Here is a 24,032-nt window from a genome sequence, read left to right on the forward strand (position 1 = left end):
ATTAATTTTAAGGCATCAAAAATATTGTTTCTAATTTTTATCCTTTAGTTAACTGAACTGGCCCCATGTAGTTTCAACTGCATTTCTTGCTAATTGTTTAAAGTACTTTATCCATCTAAAACCACTGTTTTGGCTCCTTCCTGAGTACTGAGATCAGGCACTAATCCCTCTTCCGTGGATTGGCAGTCATTTTGATTTTTTGGCAAGCAGCCATTGTAGAATGCCAAATTAGGACTTCATTATAATCTGTTTTTCACATTTAGAGTATGGCACTATATAGACTACGTATATGTAAAAGCACACTATAAAGAATATATGTAAAAGGAACAAAAATTTGAATGGTAGGGATGCAGGGTTTGCCAATGATAAAATACAGGTTTAATAGAACAAAAGGAAATAATGTTAAAATTGTGTAAGTACCCAAGTTAGTTTAAAATAGCATACCAGTAAACTTAACAATGGAGTGTATATGTTTTATGATACAGTGGACCCTTGTTATATGCTGGGGTTTGGTTCCAGGATCCCCCGTGTATAACAAAATCCGTGTATGCTCAAGTCCCATTAAATATAATGACAGAGCAAAATGGTGTCCTTTATAAAAAATGGAAAATCAAGGTTTGATATTTGAAATTTATACTTTTTTTGAACATTTTCAAACCGTGTATGCTTGAATCCGTGTATAAAAAAATCTGTGTATAAGAAGGGCCGACTGTATTAACTTTCTATAGATTAGCATTGTTGTGGAGACTTGGGGGCTCAACAGAGAGCCCTTTCAATGCTGGATTGGGGCTGCAGCAACTGCATGCTGTTCCCTGATCCGGCACTTTGCCCGCTGTAAAAAGAACAGCAAAATGCCACTTCGTTTAGAGCCGGCAAACAGCCGCCCTTGCTTCCGCTCCTATGCCAAAGGAGCGCCATGATGGTCAGGCATGCGGCGTGACACCAGCATCGGGGAGGAATAGGGGTGTGCGGTGTGCAGTCGCCACACCTCTACCCCAATGCCAGCATTTCTTGCCAGTCTGTTTTGCCCCTTAGTTTCTAAACAGGTATTCTTAAGTGTTAAATAATAAAATACATTTTTCTCAGAAAAGAAGTAAAAGTTTTAATGGACCACTGCAGGCTAGAAAGAGTGAAATACCTTAGTTGAGAGAGACAAATTCTTTCATAAACATTTGTGGTTAATAATATATACCAATAGAAGAAGCTTTTATGTTTTTATTCTTGTACGTAGTTTAATTGTGTTTCATAACTTAACCTGTTTTATCATGCCATAAAGTAAGCATTGAGAGCATAGGGAGTTAAAGAAATAAATTTTGGGGACATTCACTGTTTAAACAGGCAAATAGGCATTTGTATCACCATATGAGACATAATTTTTCGCCTGCTTCTTTCTCATACCTTCCCTGTCCTCACTACTTTAAAATGTTTCAAGAATATATGTATTACACTTCTAATACATAATGGACTATGAAATTCAGTTGACAATTGTTCCAGCTCTTAAGCAATCTGTAGAAAGTAGCATGTTTAAAGTCTTCTGAATATTAACAATGGTGATATTCATGAAACTTCTAAAATTATATTTCCTGAATTCATACTCCCATTTATTTTGGACCTGTGGCAGTTCTAGCACTAGCAAAGGCCAAAGATGGTCAAAATACAGGCTGGCCTGCTGTGGTTGTAATAGCAATTTGATCTGCAGATACCAGTAGTTTTAAGGCTTCCATATCCTGAAGATAAAGATTGTCGCAAGCTAAGTTACACAGATTGTTTGCAGTACAGGAACACAAGCCAGTAGAAAGCTGGCATCCTAAATGATTTCCACAAAACAAGAAGTCTGGAAAAATTACAGTTGGCAAACTGCCCTTAAAAAGGAAAGTTACTGGTTAGAAACTTTTTCTGAATGCATGCAAGTCAGAGGAAGCAATTCATTACAGTAGAAAGCCTTGTAGTGTTACAATTTATATTTTCAAAGGTGGTTCTTAGGAAATTGGCTGTGGTTCCCGCACACACATACCCCCGTGCTTTGAACAACATGGAGAGATCACAGTAAGAAGCAGCTAAAACGGAGAAGCTGGATCAGAGAATGCAATATGAATACAGTTCTCTTGTGACATATTTTTTACATTCTTGAATTAACAGATTAGCATGAGATGAAGTGATGGCGCAGGAGCAACCACACCACACTCGTAACATGGGATTTAAAAGGATCTGCTGACTGTAGTTAATAAAGGTTGAGTATTCTGCCAGTAACTTTCAACAGAACCTGTTGGGAACATAATATTAATCAAAACATCTGAAACACATTTTAGAAGCATGATTTATTGTCCCAAAACTTATGTGACGACAGGGGTGGAAATCATGGTGTATGTCATTATCCTTACCTTTAATACAGCTGGAGTTTTTCAGTGCACATGGCAAATGTATGCATTTATGACAAACACAATGCTTCATGGAGTAGAATTTTTAAACTCTAAAACTGTTTTACTTGACATCTGGTGAACTATGCTGCTGTGTATTACGTAATCATGAATAATTACAATTTGCTCTTAGTATCTGCAGAGGAGTTGGTTCCAGGAACCCCCATGGATACCAAAATCTGTGGATGATCAAGTCCCATTATATACAGTGGTATCTCTTGTATAAAATGGCAAAATGAAGATTTGCTTTCTGGATTTTTTTGGGGGGGTGGGGGGTTATTTTCAAACCATGGATGGTTAAATCCATGGATGCAGAATGTGTCGATACAGAGGGATAACAGTACTAGGGTATCCATATTCATCATTATGATTGTTAACTTTTTTTCAAAGTACCTCTTGTGTCAAAGTAAGGATGAAACCAAAATATACATCTTCCTGATTTCTCAGTATAATCTAGCTTTGGGGTAATAATTTCTGTTACTAAGGACATGATGATTCTGGCTAGGTCCTTCCATTACATAAGATGGGGGAAGTCTATATTTTGGAGGGGGACGTAAACTTGAGGCAGCAAGAGTTGTGTTTGCTCTGCAGACATGCTGTTGGGAAGGCGCTGGCACAGATAACCACAGCTTAGCCGATGGTGTAACCTCTTGTTCAAGCACAGGTGACTTCCGAGATCTCAGCATATCCATTTCCAAATCAATGTAGGTAAAGAAGGGTCTTTCATTAACTGATAATGATTGTGATCCGACAACAGTTCTCTTCTGATACTTACAGAAGTGGAGGGTAACTATCAGAATCACAATAACTGTAGTAGATATGCTGATAAGCAAAACAGAGAAGACATTTCCTATGCAGGAACAGTCATCCTTAAACGTAGTTAAGGTCCTGTTGGACATTAGAGATTCATTCAGTAGCTTTGCTGGAGATGAGCAGATTCCTCTGTATTTGACATCTTCAATTTGATAAATTTTGTAGTCTGGCAACATTGCCTCAATAAAATTTGGATTAACGTTTCTACCAGGTGCTCCCAGTTTGGTTAGAACATCCTGGATTTCATCTCTTGCACATCCAGTGGTCATTGTGCAAAAAGACTTACTGTACCAGGTGATCGCAGTGGACCCTGGTTTGAGGTGCAGAAGCACCATGTTTCCAGGATTCCCAACAGTCAAATAATTGGAAAGTTTCTCAAAAAACAAATTCACCTTTTCTCTGTTTCTCAGGAATGAGTGGTAGCTGTTTTTTGTTCTCAAAGTATAACTATGACATGGGTTCGTGGGGGGCCTAAGCATTTCTATTATGAGAGTATCTGAAGTCCTGAGTCCCCCTGAATCGGTGGCAATGAGTAAAAATTCCTGAGGCGAATACTGAAAATCATTTTCAAGCGGATAGCCATACATAGTTTGACAACTCGAATTAAACTGCAGCCAGCTTTCACGACCTGTTGGGGAACCATCAGCTGGTTTTAGTCCAAGGGTGAGCTGGGTTGTATTTCCATCCTCCTGATCATAAAATGTATTGTGTGGTACTGAAAAACTGAACTTGTATCCAATTGTTACAGTTATCCATTTAATGGCATTCACAATTCTTGGGGAGTTGTTTGTCTGACCTATATATTAGCAAGGGAGAAATGTGAAAAAAAGAAGCTTTCAGTAGTCTGATATGTTGACCCCATTTACCTTACCATTATTTTTCTGACCTGAGTGTCCCTTCCTCATATTGAGTGCAGCATTAAGCATTCAGACAACTATAGCTCCTTTCCATAGACTGTGGCTTCATCTCCACTGCAGAAATAATGTAGTTTGACATCACTTTTTTAACTGCCATGGCTTAATACTATGGAATTTGGGATTTGTAGTCCTGTGAAATATTTAGCCTCTATCAGAGTTCTGGTGCCACAACAAACTACAAACATTGACCCATGGCAGTTAAAGCGGTGTCAAACTGCATTATTTCTGCAGTGCAGATCAGACCTGTTTCATACTAACCTCAATCTCCATAGTTGCAATTATGATATTTGAAGGAACAACTAGTTAGGAGGGAGATGGTAAAAATCCTGCTGCTCTCTTTTGAGGGAAGAGTTCCTGCTAAAATCTGACTCCATTCCAATAGCCAACTGGCTGTTCAGGACGAGCGATAGTGATTTGAGGTTATGAGGTGATAAGACACAAGTGTTATCAGAATACATGTTGCGCTTAAGATATCTTTGAGGGGAAATTGTCCATCCTTTTGTGTGCAAACCTTTCCCTCCTGCTCAAAAAACACATTCTACTGTTGTACAATTTCATTATTCCAGCCCCTACCCAAATATGACACATTCTCTGGGAAGAAAAATGTGGAGTGTATTAAAATTACCTGTTCGGTTTGATAAAATTATGAGAAAACATGAGTTATTAAAAATAAAGTGTAAATAATAAAAGAAGTCACTCGCTCTAGAACAAAGGCAAAGATGAATATTATTTGGTAATATCTGGCAGGGGGAGGGATGTTTAGCCCTATATTTGAAAGTTTAAATGATGTCTTACCTATTGGCATGATTGGTGATACAGAAAATAAAGGTGTCCGTGTTGCTCCTATACCTTGTGGAGATCGTTCTGAATTAAGCATTGAAGTGACTGTATCTGTTTAAAAGGATTAAATGGTATGATTACTGTGCTGATTTTAAACAAATTAATTACCAAAAAATGGATCTGTACAGAAGATGAAGCATAATTAAATACTGGTGTTGAACTATGAGAACATAGCTTGCCTCAATGTATATTCATTTCTAAGAGGAATGTTACCATGGTGGCCCTGTCACAACTAGTCACAACACCCAAGGCAAGCTCTTAGTCTACACCTAGTCTGGCACCACACAAATTGAAGTCAGCTATGAAATTGCACACAACATTTAAAGTAAGCAACGGATCATAGCCCTATTGGAAGAAACTGTTTAAATCTGAAGTGATTTAGGAATGTCTGTTATTCTGTGTACTTGGAAGGCACTATGAAGATACTGTTGCTTGCAAAATCTGGCTGCTTGGAGAAGCTGTTTATTGCTGTACAATGAATAGGCCTAAAGCTGTCCAGTAGCTGGTCAAGTGTATATCCCCTTTTCTCCTGTACTCAGGATTTAGAGAGCAGTCATTTCTACACTATGGGGCTATACAGATGGGCGGCATGCAGCCACACCTTTTCACTCCAGATCAGTGCTGCAGCAACCACGTGCAGTGTCACTGATCTGCTCCCTGGAGGGAGCAAAAACCTCAAGTGGCTCCCTGGATGGGGTATCATAAGCACCACAGTGTGGCATGACGTCCCTTCTCCGTTGTGCTGTTTAGATGCTGCAGCAGAGGTGCATGATTACAGGCAGTAACTGGTTGTGTGCTTGTGCACCAACGCATATGCATGGTGGGAAGGGAACAAAAAAAAATTACTCAGCAGTGTAGCTTGATGCCATGCTGTGCAGTCAGGCCATGAGCATTCGGGCTGCCTTGGCAGTGGCTAGTGCAGATAGCAGGGGTTTGACCTGCTTTCAGAAAATGCAGGTTCAGTCATTTTTTCCTGCCCATCTGTTCTGTCTCAAAGATGAAAGGTTAGAACAGTGACTGCTAGCCAAGACAGCACAGAGGTATATGTGGTTTCAGAGATACAGTCAGCCCTTCTTATACATGGATGTTTTATACACGGATTCAAGCATCCACGGTTTGAAAATATTAAAAAAAACTATAAATTTCAAATGTCAAACCTTGATTTTCCATTTTTTGTTTAAGGGACACAATTTTGCTATATCATTATATCTAATGGGACTTGAGTATACACAGATATTGTTATACACGGGGGATCTTGGAACCAAACCCCAGCGTATAACAAGAGTTTACTGTACTATACCTGAATAGCAATCATGAGGACAAAGAGAGACAAATTGTGGTTTCCTATCTAGTTTATGGCCCACCCAGCTTCTGGCTAGCTATTGTTGGAAACAGAATGGTGGATTGGAATGACCCTAACTAATCATGGCTGCTCTTATAATTTTTAAAATTACATTTCTATACTATCCAACGGCTGGACTTCTCTAACAATTACTTGTTTTTGTTGTTTGAAGTTTTTAAAAATAGAGAAGAATTCTAAAATTATCATTTATTCTGCTATAATTAATAATCCTTAAAGTATGTTAGCAGTGGATGAGGATACAGTTGTCATCAGAACATGAAAAGGCTATTTTGGAAGTTGCATACCAAAACATTAGCTTTCCCAACCTCTGCTTGTCCCATATGAAATCTATGTGAATGGTTCATGTTAGATCAAAAATAAACACTCTATCATTATTAGCATATAGCTTACCTTGTGCCCCTTGGTACAATGTGGAAATATAGAATCCAGTCTGTGCATGTATTTCTTTATTGGAGAGAACAGTTGATTCTTCGACTGGTTTTGTGAGAGATTCCCTGGTCTTTTGGACATTTCCTTTGGTTCCAAATGAGCTCTCCAAGCATAAAGTACTCATGTCCAGTTGTAAAGTCTCAGGATGCACCACAAGAGTTCTAACAACACTGCCATTATAAAACCCATATTCATTCACAGAGAAATCTAAGATGGGAGTGCTAGCAAATTCTGTAGGCCAGGCAAGCATTGATGTTTTGTAAGAGTGCCACTCAGATATCTGCTTCATTCCCCAAGATGCCTCTTCTTTCCCTAGGAATTTGCTGCTTAGATGAGTACTATTGGATCCTGTAACATAAAAGAAATGTGATTGTTGTTTCTGCAGAGGAGTGTCCATGTGAACTGAAGTAATAGCTGACATTTTGTATTTTGCAGTTAACTGTGTCTTTGTCTGTGAAGCCATCATAAAGGACTCTGGTGCATGTTCATAGATCCCAGTTACCTCTGGTCTACCTTGTCTGCCATTAGACAATAACTCTTCTGTTAGGAATATGTTACTGAGTCCGAATGATACTGTCAGTTCCATTGGTGGTGATAATGTCCAGGAAGTAAACATTGCCAGGAGGCTACTTGTTCTAGACAATAATCCAAATTCTAGGAAATTGGCAAATTGTGAGGTGCTGAACTCCTGGGAACTATACATTGCCAGGGTTTGAATCTTGTCACTGTAATACACCTGAGCAGTTGGGCTTGGGTCAAGCTTGAGTGCAGAAGCAGTGCTTACCACTGTAGTTTCAAACACTGATGTAATACCAAACAAGCTGAAGCCTGTATTCCAGCTGGGTACTTCAGTCTGCATTGTAATAAGCGGAGAAGACAAAAATGACACTCTGGCATATTTGTAGTTGGTAAGCAAACCTTGATTATCATAGCTACCATCTGATAAGAACAAAGACATGACAGTACTGGGACATGGAAATCCAGATGATGCTCTCAGATCTACCAATGATGGTACGGATGGCAGAGGAAACTTTACTTTGAATACTGTATCTTCAGAAAGAAATTGAGATGTTGTTTGTTGTCTGTACAGATCCCTATAATCTAGATCTGTTGTTTCTCTTGAGATACGTTCTAGAGACAATCCTTTGCCAGAAGGAGTTACTTGTGTTGAAATACTAGCGTCCAGTATGCCATGTATTGAGCTTGACAGCTGAGTTTTAGTGACTGGCACAGAAAAGATTAAATCACATAGGGTAGAATTACAGTTTGGTTCAGACTTCATTAATGTAGAGTACATATCTTGTGGCACCTGAGTCTGCAGTAGTTCCGATATTGGAGGTGTTTTATAAACTACCTTAAATTCTATTGAGGTTGACATCAAGGAAGGTAAAAGTTCGGAAGAGACATCCTGAAAAATGGGAGATGCCGGTGTTTTTGGTAATACTTGCACATTTGTGGTTTGTAAATCCTTTTGGTTTATTACAGAGTGCAAAAATATGTCTGTGTTTGTGGGGATAGCTTCTTCATACAAAAGAGATAAACTCTTAACTGGTCTTACAGACTGTGGCAGAGTAGCTGACAAATGTGTGAAGGCCTCAACAGTGGTTGGTCTCAGTGCAGGTCTAGGGGTGGCCATTAAGTGCCTCCTGTGCCGCTTTTCTGAATGCTTTTTTTCATTACCTTCTTTCTTAAGTACCCTCCAACCAGAAATTTCATATCCCAGCAATTGTGAGAGGCTGTTTGACTCTACATTATGTTGGAGAACTTGTACTAATTCATACAGCATAGCAAACACTCCAAATCCAACTGGCCAGTAGAGTCCCACATAATATTGTCTCGTAGTGTTGACATATTTAATGTCTTCAGCTAATACTGTTAAATTTCTAAAGTGGTTGCTGAAGGGGGTAAGAGTCAGTGTGGAAGGATCCAAACGGAGATATTCTGCCATAGTGCAAATGAGATATAATCGCTCCTGAACTTCTAAAGAGCCAGGTGCACGGATTATAATTTCAGCAAAGGTGACAGAAATGTCCCTAACACACAGTGCTCCAGAACAGACACTGAAATTCCAAAGCATATACTATTAAAACAAGTTGACATTTAATATAATACATTCTAGACCAATATTTTCCATATTTATTCAAAAGTAAGTTACATTTAATCCAAGTATGCATATTTAGAACTACAAACATATAAGTAGGGTTTATGTCTCACAAATTTTATTTTATTTCCCATTATTTAAATGATAGCACTTAGCTGTTATTGGCTCTAAAAATATATATATATTAAAAAAATGTCAACATTTTTGCTTGAAGAAAAAGTCATGTCAAAACATGCCACATACTTGTAGTATAGATGATAAACGCTTGACTGTGCACCATTTTGATCTTTTCTCTTGGCTTATCCATATTTGGTGCTTCCCTGCTTTCTGTTATTGTTTTAACAAAATATTGGCTTGGACCTATCAGAAACTCGTACACTATAATTTCTACATATGACCAGTAAATCACTGACCATTGGCTTTCTTGGCTACGGCTGCTGACAGCTGCAGTCCAGCAATATCTCTGTGACCACAGATTGCCCACTGTTGCTTTAAAAGACATGTCTGACTGCCCAAATAGTTCTTTTTCACATATACAGCCACACCTTCCTGGGACTACAGTTATCTGCATGTCATCATCTTTAATTCTTAGAGCCGACCTGGTGTTGTGGTTTGAGTGTTGGACTAGGACTCTGGGAGACCAAGGTTTGAACCACACACATCCCCAACTCAGCCATGGAAAACCACTGGATGACCTTGAGCAAGTTACACACTCTCTCAGCCTCACAGGAAGGCAACAGCAAATATCTGAATAAATATTGCCAAGAAAACTCTGTGACAAGACTGTCTTGAAGGTGCATAGCAGCAACAACAAATAACCTCAATGTATGAACACTGGAATCATCCTAGTTGCAAAGGCAAGAAATATAGTAAAGAATTGGCTTATGGAAGCATAAGCCAATTCTTTACTATATTCCTTGCCTTTGCAACTAGGATGATTCCAGAAACATAAATGAACTCAACAGCATTCTTGCATCTGTCTGACTTCTCAGCCCCAAAGATTACTTGCTTTGTATCCAGCAGAACACACTGAATAATAGATGGGTTGTTCTGTTTACAGAAGGGGCTACAAGGAGGAATATCTTGCAGCACACTTGGCTACCTACCATGTTATTCCAGAGGACCCATCAGCTCTTTGGAGCAGACTGGGAGGGCTCAAAGGTGAAAAGGAAGCCAGCAAAGATACAAGAGTGCCCCTTTCAATGAATGCAGTCCATCATCTGGAGCCCTGTAGCTTGCCTTTTGAGGCCATTTTTAGTCCAAGATATTTTCCATATACAGTCGCCCCTTATAACTTGTGGGGGATCCATTCTGGACCCCTCCCCACGAGTTCCAAATCTTGTGCGTATTCAAGCCATATAGGCTTGAATGGGGTGCATGCATGTGGGGTGCATGCCATGGATGCACACTCCATTAAGATTAATGGCAGTTGCCCCTCCACAGATTTTCAAGTCCGTGGATTTCAAGTCCGCAGACTTGGAGGTGCGACTATATTTCAGAAGAAACTATAACCAACATCCATTTGATAGTTCCTAGCAGAATAGACATATCGGATGAACTGCTGAATGACAAATCAACACTTATATGAATCCATTTTAGTCTGTGCATTTACTCCAGTTGGGACTAGCAACTGGACTAAATAATTGTCTCCTTCATTTGTTTCTGCAAGACAATGCACCTTACCTGTTATGCTTTTGGTTTGGGTCTGCTGTTTTGTCATGGGCAAGAATGCTATCTTGAACATGAAGTGCAAATTTTGCGCTAGCTGTTGGTGTTTTCTGGATACATGTATCACCATATGCAAATATAGCAAGAGGATATTCTCCACTCTCCTCCAGCAGTGGCAGCCCTTGAAGTGTCTTAGTCTTAGAGTTATATTCCAACCATTTTGGCAAAGTTGAACCATTAGCCAGAGTAACCTGTTTAATTAAAGAAGAATAGGTGAGAATGTATTTCTCTGTGCAACATATTAGATACAATGTGGTTTTCTCTTCCAAAAACATACCTTGTAAAAAACATTACATGTATTTTGATTTGTCTTTCTTTCTTTCTTTCTTTCTTTCTTTCTTTCTTTTAGCGTAAAAGCTTGGTGAGTGAGAATTTTCATTAAAAAGCAGACGGGAATGTTGCCTAAATACATGGTTGAACTCTTTGAGACATATGGGAGCCTATAAGAGCCAGTGTGATGTAGTGGTTTGAGTGCTGGACTATGACTCTGGAGACCAGGGTTCAGTTCTTTGCTTGACCATAGATACCCACTGGTTAACTTTCGGTGAGTCACACACTCTCAGCCCTAGAAAACCTTGTGATAGGTTTACTTTAGGTCACCATAAGTCAGAAACAACTTGAAGGCACACAAGAACAACATAATTGTAAGAGTGCCATCTGAGAGTGCCAATTCACATATCAACACAGGAAAAAGATGGAGCTACCAGGGAGGGGATGAGGACATCGCTCTCCCAAATAAGAATTCTGTCCCAATAAAATTTCCTTCAGTCTCCAAATTTCTAGTGTTTCAAATAATAATAATAATAATAATAATAATAATAATAATAACAACAACATTTAGTTTTTTTGTAAGTCATTGACAACTCTTGCCAGAGTTGCCAGAACTCTTATGTTTGCTGTGTTTGCATTCCCATGGTAATTCTACTTGTTCCTTTTCTTTGGATGCCTAAATTCTATTTCTAAATTTCAAATTAAGTGTTAATTTACTACAATGTTAGAAATTTGGGAAGAAAAAATATCTTGGAGCAGAATTCTTATTTTGAAGGGCAAGGCCTTCGTTTTGCGCATATGCGTGCACACACACACATAGTGACTGCACTCTGGATAGATTCCCTGCAAAGCTCAAAAGTTTGTTCTTGAAATATTTAAGGCCACTTTCTCAGACTTAAGAAAGAATATGTCTAACTGAAGGTAATGGGACTTGCTTCCAAGTGAATACAACAAAGGACTGTGCTATTTAATTGCAGAAAAGCAGGGCAATTTAATAGCATTTGTCGTGCTGTAAGAACTACAACGATGTTATCGGCCCAAGTGGAACAGTCATTTACTGACTCAGAACAATAGCCATTCAGTTTGTAGAAGTAGTAAGTTGGCTAGCAATACAGGTGTCACAGCATGGCATGAAATACAGGAAGGAAATATTGCCCACCCGCATTATATAGCACCCTAGCCCCGTGGATTCCCAAGAACAATTTTTAAAAAGAGAACAAAACAACTTCAGTAGTGTGGCTACCTGGTAACATTCTTGCCAGCATACCTCATAGTGGGTTATCTTCCCTTGAAAAGCAAATGGTGATATGGGATAAGAGAATATCCTTCCTATGACTGCTGTTGCATCTTGGACTCCTTGAAGTATCTGTATTTCTTCACACATATTCTGTGACTCCTTGGCAATAACAGTAGACCTGATTGTGGCGAGAGACAGCAGGCTGAAGAGCAAGATTAAAGCTGTCAAAATTTGTCTCTCCAGCAGAAACGGTGCAAAGCCAAGACAGGCACCATAGACACCAGGCTGGCTGGCTGGCACATCCATTCTCACGTAGTTCATTGGTATAACAGCAGAGAAGATGGACAGGGAAATATCATAGCACAAAACTGTAGAAATATAAAGCGTATTTAAAACTAACATGACAATAAACTTTTAAAACATGTTCAAGACTTTGAGCAGCCATGAATTTAATATTACGAAAGCAGTAGGGCTCTTTTGCAAAATTAGAGGCTTTTAAAAAAATAAGCCAGACACTTACTGTTCAATTCAGATAAGGTTTCTTTTCTTGTAAACCATCCTATAACAGTAACCTGCTTCCTTTAGAGATTATGACTGTGTTTCCTCTGTTCTATCTTTCTTGCCCTGATCAAGAAGGCAATACTATATGAAATGAAATGCTATACTAGGGCTCCCTGAGGGGGGTCTTCAACTCACAGCTTAATAAAGGAAATGTCAAGTCTGTTCAGCTTTACTAGTCACTGCTGGGGATTTTTGTTGGTCATTTACAGATAGGAGTCTAGAGATATAAACTCAGTTAAACTTTTTGATTTTTAAATTGCCCAACCAGTCACGCTGACTGAAGAAGAAGGAGCAATCCATGATTTCTTTTCAGGTCTAAATGTAACAGCAGACACACATGCCCTTTGAATGTTGGGGAGGAAAAGACATTAATATGTCTACCTATTTCTTCCTTTAAATGAGAAAGGCTGGAACAGGGAACAGATCGTTTTTTTACTTCTGCTACAAAACATTGCAACGAACAATTATGAGCTGCCAAATCTCCTGTTCCCTCCAAATATACGAAAAAAGACTTTTGTGTCACTGTCCATACTAATGCACAAGATGTGGGTGGGTTTGTGATAAACACACAAAAAAGCCCCAGTGTCTTCATATCATGTTCACAATTTAAGCCAGATATTTGTACTACGCTGCACTGTTTTGTACTCTGTTGTTTTTTAAAACCTCTCTCACCTACAAGCATTAAAATGACAGACTAATAGGAGGGTCTTAATAACTGTTAAAAGAAAACAGTACTACGCTGTACTATTTTGTACTCTGTTATCAGCCCATGCCGTCCAAAACGTAAGACAAACTTTTGTAACATCTCTGTGTGCTTTGTACCACAAACTCCATGGACTTTGCTTCCACCCAAGCATGACAATTACATAACCATACGGGATCCTCGTGAACATTAAACAACCTCTTTTTTTGCTTTTGTCCCATCACTTTCCAAATCTATGCCAAACTTTGGTTTCAGTTTTGTGTCACAAACTCCAAGCATTTGTCTCACATCCCAAGAGAAAGAAACGAATGACAAAAGTTTTGATAAAAAGAGGCAGTGGAGTCTTGGTAACCCTAAACAATCTCACATTGTTGTCGCCCTTCAAAATATATGCTAAAGCTTTTTCTTTTTTCTTTTTTTTTTTGGGGGGGGGCAGTTTTGTGTCACAAATTCTAGGTGTCTTCTCTGGTTGACAGACTGAAAACTGGAGAGGGCTCCAGTACCTTTCATGGTTATATAGAAAAGAGAATTTTAGCAGGTATCGCTTACCATGTAGCCAGGTAACACCTGTTGAAATTCCCTCTTCTTCATTAAACTTACAGGAGCCCTCTCCAGTTTTCAGTCTAGCAACCAGATGAGAGGTCCTAGTAAACACAACTCCAAAAAAACCATACGTGAATTGAACAAGAGAATGCGACATTAAAAAATCCTTTAAGGATGCATACAGAACCATGTGGTAACTACAGCATTCATTAATAAACTAGTTCTTTGCGTTACCCTAACAATCATTTTAAATAATTTGACTAATCTTATCACTTCCCCAGCTTTTCTGGAACAAGTCAGGGATGGTGAAACTCACCGACAGCCTGCTTATGAAGTGAATAGCTGCTAGCATGATAATTTATCACTTGATAGTTTATTGTCCTCCATACATAACATCCAAGTATGATTGTGAAGGAAACTTTTAGAAGACCCTCACATTTCTGATGTTTAAATTGTCAACACTGGAATCTATGTGGATGGGCACTACAGCTGTCAGACCCCACATGTGTTTGTGTATAGAATCATTTATTAGGCAGTCACTTGGACAAAGGATTACATGCATTTTTGTGTGTTATATTGAACCTTGACAGTATTTTCACATTCCTAATGCCTAGTACTCCCTTCCTTTTATTTTCTTAATGCTTAAAATGGATTTCAAGCACTATAACTCCCTGGGCCCTGTACCTGGCCTTCTGAAAATTCCCTGCTTTCTGTTCTGAGGATGCCTCTATGATAATTTTTGTGCAAATTGTCCAAAAACTAAGCTGGGCAGCACAAGAGATTAATTAATTTCTCTCTCCACCGGTGACTTCTTTTCCTCATGGACTGCTATCTATACCTGTCATTCTGAAACTGTGCACGTTTGTTAATTCGATGCCATCTGTAATTTTCATACAACTAGCTTGCAAAGAACACAGAGAGATAAAGGGTGCATCTACAGTCTAGAAATAACGCAATTTGACATCACCTTAAGTGCTGTAGCTCCATCCTGTGGACTCCTGGGATGTGTAGTTTTACAAGGTCTTTAGTCTTCTCTGCCAAAGAGTGCTGATGCCTCACAAAAAAACACATACCCTAGGATTTTGTAGGATGGAGCCATGGCAGTTAAAGTGGTGTCAAACTGCATTATTTCTAGTGTAGATGCACCCTAAGTGTGCATTTTTAATATACCCTCAAAATGGAATGCCTGCTCTTATACGACACCTCCCCCCCCCATACCTATTTGTCTGAAAGTTGGCAAACCTCAAAATACTACACTACCAAGTACTTTAACATTGGGGCATCCCCATCATAAGTACATAGCATCCTGAAAAAGCAGGACATCAGAAGGAATACTCAGAGGACTACTGCTGCTGCCTTAAAGCATTTGCTGCCTGAGGTGTTTGCTCCACTCTGCATGATAGTAAGACCAACTCTGCTACTGCTTTCCTTTTACATACTAGATAGTGAACACAGCCGGGGAGTAAGTGAATGTCACACGACCACCCAATGAATTAACTAGGCTGTTTCAACCCAGATATACTCAATTTATCCATAGTATTTTTTCATCAAATGGTAGTCAAGAGAGTTGCTTGTCAAGTGGCTGAGGACAAACAGGGTTCAGAGACTGGGAGATACTGCTTGCCCTGTTCTTTCGCCTTTCAAAATGTTCTAGGAAGAGGCTTTTGTGCTCATGTTGCCTGGTTACACTTAGATACATCTGCATACTGCTTCTCTCATTACAAGGCCTTTCAAAGCTAACTTACCCCTTTGAGAAAACGGAAACATGTTTTGTGATGAGATTACGCCAAATTCCAGTGTGTGAATAACAGTATGCTCCTATCCTTGAATTATATCTCTCGGGTGGGACAGCACTGTTTCTAAAACCCTTTGCACTAATGAAGCATAATAGTTTACAGTTCAAAACTACATATGCCAATGTAATGATACTGTTGCTGAGTGGAAAATTACCATGGATAGGATTGCACATTCACGGGAAACTCAGTGGAGTCTGGAATGTAACACTATAGATATTAATTTTGTGTTTACTCCCTTACTAGGTTAGAGTCTTCAGGCCACATGTATTAAGGACCCTTGGCCCTGTCAGCATGAGTGAAAAACCCTGTTGTCACCCTGACATTGGTACTGCCTGATCACACAAAGCATGGTGTAATACCCCATTAATAATGCCTTCCTCATTAATCCACCTTTGCCCTGTAGTTGGCAGTCGCAGGAAACCCTGTTGTTTCCGCAAATCCCTGAGGTTCGTGTGGGTTTTTGTGGCATGCCAACAGCTGGATCTGGCTGATCTGATCTTTGCACGCTGGACGCCATGCCATCCCCCTTCTTTGTACTGAGCAGCACAGGGAAAGGAGATGGCCCATTCCTGAAGCTATGGCTGCTGCTTCCATGCCTGTAGGATGTCTGAGGGTGGGCTCACCCATGTGTCCAGTGAGAAGAAGAGGGTACAGGGAGGCTTAAATATGGTCCTGACCCCCTCTACAGGTGATATAATTTAGTAATATTTTCCCCTCAAAACAAACAATCCAACACCTTACACTGAGTTACAGAAATAGGTTACTTTTCAGATACTGTAATGTGCAAAAGAAGCAAATTATTATTTTTTACTTCCCAAACTCTGTCTACATCTGCACTGCAGAAATAATGCACTTTGGCACCATTTTAACTGCCATGGCTCAGTGCCATGGAAATCAAGGATTTGTAGTTATGTGAGCTATTCTTCCCTGTCAAAAAGGTCTGGTGCCACAACAAAATACAAATCCCAAAGTTCCCTGGCATTCAGCCATGCTAGGCAAAATGTTGTCAAACTGTATTATTTCTGCAGTGCAGATGCACCTGCAGTGTAGATGTTAGATCTTCTACATGTGGTGAGAGGGATTTGTGCAGAAACATTCTCACCAAGGCTACGCATGCATGCATCCTCTGTTTTGTAAATTTCGATGGGACCAAACAGGCTTAATTTCCACATTTCAGATTTTTGGTAAAAATTTCATTTCTGTAGAATAGACATATTTTGTATACGTAATAGAGCAGTGTCAGAGTATCTGACTGAAACACTGCATTGGTCCAGCTCTAAGGTCTTCTTGTCCATGTGCAATTGGTTTCATAGTCTCTGGATTACACCCAAAGTCTCTGACTTTGTCTGTAGAAGGTCCCAGCCCAATACATTGTTTGCCTGAGGGTTATTGGCCTTGGCCCTGACCAGCCAGATTATTTTGGCATCTGATATAAAATGCCAAATCCCAGAAGCAGCTCTTTCCCACGCCAGGAGTAAAAATACAATTACAAATTTACAATCATAAAGAACACATTGCTCTTATTTTATGGAGTCCCAAATCAGCTGCCTGGAGCAGCGGCTTCACTCTGCATAACAGCCTAACTCTGCCTTCTCAGTTTAGGCCTTAGTTTTATTCCTGGTATCTTTGAGGAAATGCTCCTGGAACCCATTTAGTGCTATAGGCTAAAATAGATACATGTTTTGTTGTCAGACAGGGCTACCATTTATCAGAGAAAACTTGTGTTAGAGGTGGTGTTTGCTTGGTGCCTGTGACTGTTGGCTGACAGATTTGTGAGGAACACAGCTTCCTCTGTTTGTCTCATAGAAACTGACTGGGTCCTTGCGATTATGCCACAGACTCGCCCTGTGTTTCCAGCTGAATTCAGAAGACAGGAAATAATTCTACTAAAGTCTTTCTGTGACAATTTATAGAATTCCTGTTGATCCATTTTTAATGGTCCCACCAAGGCATTTTCCACAGTTATAAAACTATATGGCAAGCATCAACAGCCTTATCTTGATGAAGCCAAGGATATTCTTCTCTTTTAGAAAAGATTGTCTACTGAATATGTTTAAAGACTGAGAGGCTCTCTCCGCTCAAATCACTCCCCACCTTCCATCTTATTATTCCAGTCGATGGCCATAGCTACAGTTGCTGTTGGTATTAACAGCCCTGAAGAAAAGTTACTATTGACTTGATGTGTCTTCTTGATATATAGGGTTGTTCACTTTCTAGCCTCAGCAACTCCCTTTTTGCATCTGTCAACAAAAGAAAAGGAGGCTCCCCTGAGAAAGAAGTGTGATTGAATCTGGAATGTCAAACTCCTTCCATCCGGAGTCTATATGGGTGTGAGTAGGCCTTTCTTTACTTGCTCTGACTCGTCCCACCCAATCATGGAGCTGTCATACTGCCTTCAGGGCAAACACAAAAGTCAGTCTGGAGAAGAACAGATGACTCAACAAGCTCTGGCTGATATAACTTTGTCATGGCATATCCACTGAGCATCTGTAGTCTTACATCTGCAAAGTGCAGATTTCCTTAATGCTGGTGACATAAGTCTTTCATCCTAGGGCAACTGGTTCCTTAGAATTTGTAAATGCATGATTTGCATTGGTCCTCACAGGTTGGCAGATGATGCTGGCAGTGACACTATGTAGATGCACAACTGAGTATTGCTAGTCCCAGCAAGATAATATAATTGTTGGGCATGACAAGAGAGTTTGGCAGAAACTAGATACATGTAAGAAATTACTTGTAATTACCGTATATATCAACTATATGTCAACCTCATGTATAAATAGCCATATAGGCTCTGGATCATCCTAAGGGAGTGGTGCAGGCCCAAAGTCCTCTAAATAATTTATTCTCCCAAATTGAAATCATTCTTTTCCCTCTGAATATTACTATTAGCAAGGCTAGCCTAAAGTACTCTTAAACAAGGAGTGCATTTCAGAGGTAATAATTTTGAATAAAAGATTATTACTAGAACTGTAAGTAGCTACTTTAGGGCCCTGCGCCATGACTGCAAACAATCAGAAGCAAGTCTTTTGTAATGCTAATGCATCTTTCTGCCCATTCAAGCCATAGTCACCTGAAATACAATTTTGATAGCTCATACCAGTACATTGCTGCTGATAAGTTGCACCTTTCCCTGAATTACCTTCAGGATTTCACCTAAACTGAGAGTAGGAATGGAATTGTGAATTGTGAAGGAATGGCAGAGTATGGGGCTGTACAGACTGCCTCGAAAGGGCGTCCTGCAGCCAACCACTTTTGCCCCACATGGAGGCTGCACCAACCAAACAGTGCAGCCTCTGGGAGGCATAAAAAGAACCTGCTTCCTAGCGGGTTCTTTGTAGGATGCGCTCAGGGCGCCATTGGCGCCCTCGCATGCACTGAAGACATACGTGTGGTGACGCGCCATTTGGATGCTGCACCACACGTACGTCATCATGGCAGCCTCCATGTGGATGGGGGTGAGTCATTATGGTGCCCGGGGTGTGCGGTAGGGCTCGGGAGCATGTGGATGCTCTGCTCTCCCAAGCGTTAAATTCGGCCCCAAGCCAGTGTTTTACACCAGTCTGTACCAGTCCTATGTGTTTATCCCTGTTAGTCAAAAGTCCCAGTGCTTTGTCCCTGTGAGTCCCAGTTCCACTACACAATGGTGGTAGTTACCAAAAATGATCTCTTTAGCCTTATTCATGCATGACTTATCCAGCTGAATCAATATGCTAAGAAAAGAGTGCCTAACTCTATCCATTTCATCATCTCTTTGCTCTCATGGAAAGTAATAATTCCAAAGAAAAGTTTATTTTTGAGCACACATAGAAATATTGCTTGTTTCTCCCCATGAACAGAAATGTTTGCTCTTCAGGCTTATTCCTTTCCAGTGAGAGAATTGTCATTGGAGGGAATATACACTCCGTTATTTGCATCTTGAGTCAAAGTAGGTAAGTAGCACCTGAACAGACCTTTTGGCTTCAACTGTTCTCCTTCTGTAATGCATAGTCATGTTAAGTTGTGTTACCGTGTGTTTTCCTGCCCCTGCTTTGTTTCACAGGCTACCATTGATGTGTGTGTGAATGTGCCTTCAAATCACCTGTGGATTTATAGTGACCCCATGAATTTCATAGGGTTTTCTCAGGCAAGGAATACTCAGAGGTGGTTTTGCTAGTTCCTTCCTCTGAAAGTTAGCTAACAGCATCTGGCATTTGTTGGCAGTCTCGTATCTAAGAACTAACCACAGCTGATCCTCCTTAGTTTCCAAGATCACATGGAATCTAGTTCTTTAAGGGTATTTAGGCTTGGCTACCACAGAAGGAGAAAAATAGATGATGTGGTGTTCATATACCTGCGGTAACATGTTATTTGGCCTACATAAATTATAATGGTACACTTCAGAAAACCTAGATGTAAATCACCCAAGCAAGTTATCTCTCTGCTTGATCAGTTATTTGCTTGTCATTTGAGTACAAGTAGTACTTATGCTGGTTATGTTAGAGACAGGTAGACCATGGCTTTATACTGAGAACAGGAGAGCAGACTCAGTCATTTATTTAGACACTAAGGGAAACATTTTATTTTTAGACAATGTGTTATTATCATCTCCATCTTCAAAATTTAATATTTTGAGTTGCTGTACAACTCGACACCTTTTCACACCTTGAATTCTTGATGTGATGCAAAACATACCTGCTTTCCTAGCTCCCTCTGTTCCATTGCCCTTCTTGTTAATGTTTAACCTTTGGAAACAAATCCATTCATTACTTGCTCAATCGAGGAAATCCACTTGTATAGTTGAATACTGCTTTTCTTTTTGCCAAGGGAACAATCTTTAACACTATTTAAATACACAGTGTGGTGCTTTGAGCGTTGGGACTATGCCTGTGGACAACGAGGTTCAAATCCCTGTTTGGCCGTGCAACGTCACTGGGTGATCTTGGGCAAGTTATACTCTCTCAGCCTCAGAGGATGGCAATGGCAAACCCGCTCTGAAGAAACGTGCCAAGAAAACTTCCTGATAGGTTCACTTTAGGGTTGCCATCAGTTTGAAATGACTTGAAGGCACAACAACAACAAGCACAGGGTTAATCAGTGAAGGGAGGAATTTAAAAAGAACTAGAGATCCAAAAGTGAGTTATGTTTGCTTAGTTGGGCAGGCATTCCTTTGGAGCAGGGATGAACAACTTTCCCCCCGTGTCAGATGTTGCTAGACTGCAAATCCTACCAGACCTTACCAGCATTTGTAATTCAATAACTGCAGGGCCCCAAATCACTGACCCCTAAATTAAATATGTATTGGAGATTTATGTGGTTTTTGTTTTAAATGTGTGGATCTAAATGAGCTGTAAGTTTTGGGATTTGTTGCTGTAGAATTTGCATTTGGAATAACTATTCACATGGCTCATGCAAGAACCAGTAACAAATCCCTGCTTCTTTTCCCTCTCCAAAACAGCAACCTTTTCAAACAGCATGGTTCCAGTTCCAGTACAGCTTCTTTTCTGTTGTGTGTTTGCCTCTTGCATCATCCACCACTACCTCTTAGCTGACCCATGTACATGAAGTCCATAATCAGTTGCAAAGGCCTTGCTTTTCCACTTCCAAATTTGGTCATATTTTCAGTAAGCTAGCCAGCTTCTAACCCTAATTTATTGTCCATTCACACTGCCCTCTTCTCATATTTTTCAAGTATATTGAATGCTTGTTGATTATTCATTACTGGATATTTTGGAACAATGGATTGGCTGCTATGTCTCACTGCTGGGCTATTCTGCCATCTTTATCTAACTACTAAATGTTAAAACTGCCCTCAAGTTGACTTTGATATCTGCTGATCCTGTGAATGAGGCATCTTTGAGACTCTCTATCATCAATGACCCCGCTCAGATCCTTCAGACTTAGGACCATGTCCTTTTTGATTGAGTCTATCTGTTGTGTGGTCTTCCTCTCTTCCTATTACCTTCTATGATACCAAGCATTATAATCTTTTGTAAGGTGTCATGACTTCTCATGAAGTGCTCAAAATATGACAGCCTCAAATTAGTCTTCCTGGCTTCTAGGGAGAGTTTAGATTTGATTTGTTCCAGAACCCACTTACCATCCACAGTATCCTCTCCAGCAGCACCTCTCAAATTAGTCAATTTTCTTTCTATCAGTTTGCTTCACCTTCCAGTTATTCACTATTTCCCATAGTGATGGGAAATACGATGGCTTGAACAATTTTCACTTTAGCATTCAGCTGTATAGCTTTACATTTTAGGATCTTGTCTAGTTCTTTCATAACTGCCCTTCCCAGTCCTATCAGTTTATCACACTAACGAAATCCCACTGAGAAATGGGTTTTAAACTAGATTTAAATTTTAAAAACCAAACAAATGCGGGAAGTTTATCACACCAAATTCCTGCAAAGGTGAAATAACGCAAAGTTAAAGTCAAAGCAAAAGGGGGGGGGGAAATGTCAGCTTTTTACTTTCGGGAAGTTCCAAAAGTAAAAAGCTGCTATTTTTCTCCCTTTTGCCTTTGATTTAACTTTGTGTTATTTCACTTTAACATCGTCTGATAAACTTCCCGCATTTGTAGGTTTTTTTTAAATTGCTAGTGTGATAAACTGACTTGTCTTCTCCTGATTTTTTGACTGATATTTTCATTATGATCAATGATTGATCCAAAGTATGGGAGGTCTTTGAGTATTTTGATTTCCTCACCATCTATGTTGAATTTGTGTATACTGTACTCAGTATGAGCTTTGTCCAGCTTTCTTTTTCTTTCTTCATACATAAAATTTTCTTTTTCTATTTAATTTTTTTCAATTTTAGTCCACTGCAATTTTAAAGTGTATATATGTTTTCTTACTATTATTTTTTTCTTTCTACTTTGCAAATACATCTCTGAATATGTTGTGGGTAAAAACCCCACTTTTCCCTGTTCCCATACACAGAAACACTATGGCAAGTGCATTAGCATAGGCTTGCCACCTCCTCCCATTCTATTGACTGCGTTGATGTTGGCGTTCCTGTGCTAGGCAATTGCCCACACACTGATGTCACATCATGAGGGTGGAAACATGCTTGAAAGCAACACCCACTTTATAAGTTAGAAACAAATAAGATCCAGAGTAATACAAGTGTGGGTTCCCCTGGTATACTATTCTCAGGAAATGAATGTAAAATGAAAGACCCAGCATAGTGTAGTGGTTTGAGTACTGGACTAGGACTCAGGAGACCAGCATTCAAATCTCTGTTCAGTAATAGAAATCCATCATGGGCATGTCACATATCCTCAGCCCCAGTGGAAGGCCATGGAAAACCTTCTCTGAACAAATCTTACCAAGAAAGCCCCATGATAGGGTTGCCATAAGTTGGAAATAAATTGAAGGCACATGACAACAACAACAACAATCCTCAAAACAGGATAATTTGACAGCAAGAGTAATGTATACCTGCCAAGCATCAGGAATATCAACAGCTTATATATGCCCCATTCCTCCATTCTAAATCATAAAAGAACAAAACAAGTTAAAAACCACCAGAATTATCCTTTATAGGGCTGGAATTATCATAAGATAAAGTGAAACTCTTTTGTAGCTCAAAATGTGACTGTTTTCCCAATACGTGACAGTGCCGTGGCAATGCTCTTAATGTTTAAATAAAGAACATGCCTATTAGGGGGAAATTAACCATGCAAACCACTGTAAAAATGGTCAGGCATCCAGAAGCTAGGGTAGAGTTATTATCGTTTAGTATATTAATGCCTTTGAGTGACTTCTGGAATGCAGCTTGACAAGAAAGTAAAATTTATCAGTGACTGGGGTGCAGGCTGCCAGAAAATAGGTCAGCAAACTAATCTAAGGAAACCTTTAGTTGCATATAGTAGGGGTACTGAATCTCAACAAAAAAGGTGCAAAAAGTATCATATCCAATGCAATCCACACTGCCATTAAAATGCTGCTGCAATAAGCATCCTCCGCCCTCTGATTGGAACCTTCAGCTTTTACTGCAGCAAGCAATAGTTACTAGTAATTCTCAATTTTTTCCAATTCCTGATGGATGTTCAAACAATTTTTGTCCAGTGGTTTGAGCGCTGGACTATGAAGCTTAGCGCTCACATTCCCCCCCCCCCCGTCATGGGAACGGGAAGGGGACTCTTGGGGCCGCGCACGACCAATAAAAAACAGATTTTATTGCACAGCAAATCATCCTCAAAATGGCTCCGTTCTCTCCCACAGCGCCTAGCCGTCCCCATTCAGTGCTGAGGTGTGTCAAATTTTCTGGTCAGAAGTCTTCCGGCCAAGTGACGTTTCTCAGCATTGAATGGGGACGGCTTGGCGCCGCAG

General features: G+C 39.8%; 1 protein-coding gene across 1 annotated transcript; it reads right to left on the reverse strand.

Moving 5' to 3' along the window:
- Positions 1-1,231: 1,231 nt before the first annotated feature.
- On the reverse strand, positions 1,232-14,288 carry LOC149312452 (uncharacterized). Its single transcript, XM_089524658.1, has 6 exons — positions 14,239-14,288; positions 12,146-12,483; positions 10,564-10,799; positions 6,741-8,839; positions 4,943-5,038; positions 1,232-4,026 (listed from the first exon to the last, which is right to left on the reverse strand). The coding sequence occupies exons 2-6, from the start codon at positions 12,434-12,436 to the stop codon at positions 2,861-2,863; spliced, it is 3,888 nt and encodes a 1,295-aa protein (XP_089380784.1). The 5' UTR covers positions 12,437-12,483; positions 14,239-14,288; the 3' UTR covers positions 1,232-2,860.
- Positions 14,289-24,032: the final 9,744 nt, after the last annotated feature.

Source organism: Sceloporus occidentalis, unplaced genomic scaffold (assembly GCF_023333645.1).
Source record: "Sceloporus occidentalis isolate IW3139 unplaced genomic scaffold, rSceOcc1.0.p SCAF_5, whole genome shotgun sequence".
Lineage (NCBI taxonomy): Eukaryota > Metazoa > Chordata > Lepidosauria > Squamata > Phrynosomatidae > Sceloporus > Sceloporus occidentalis.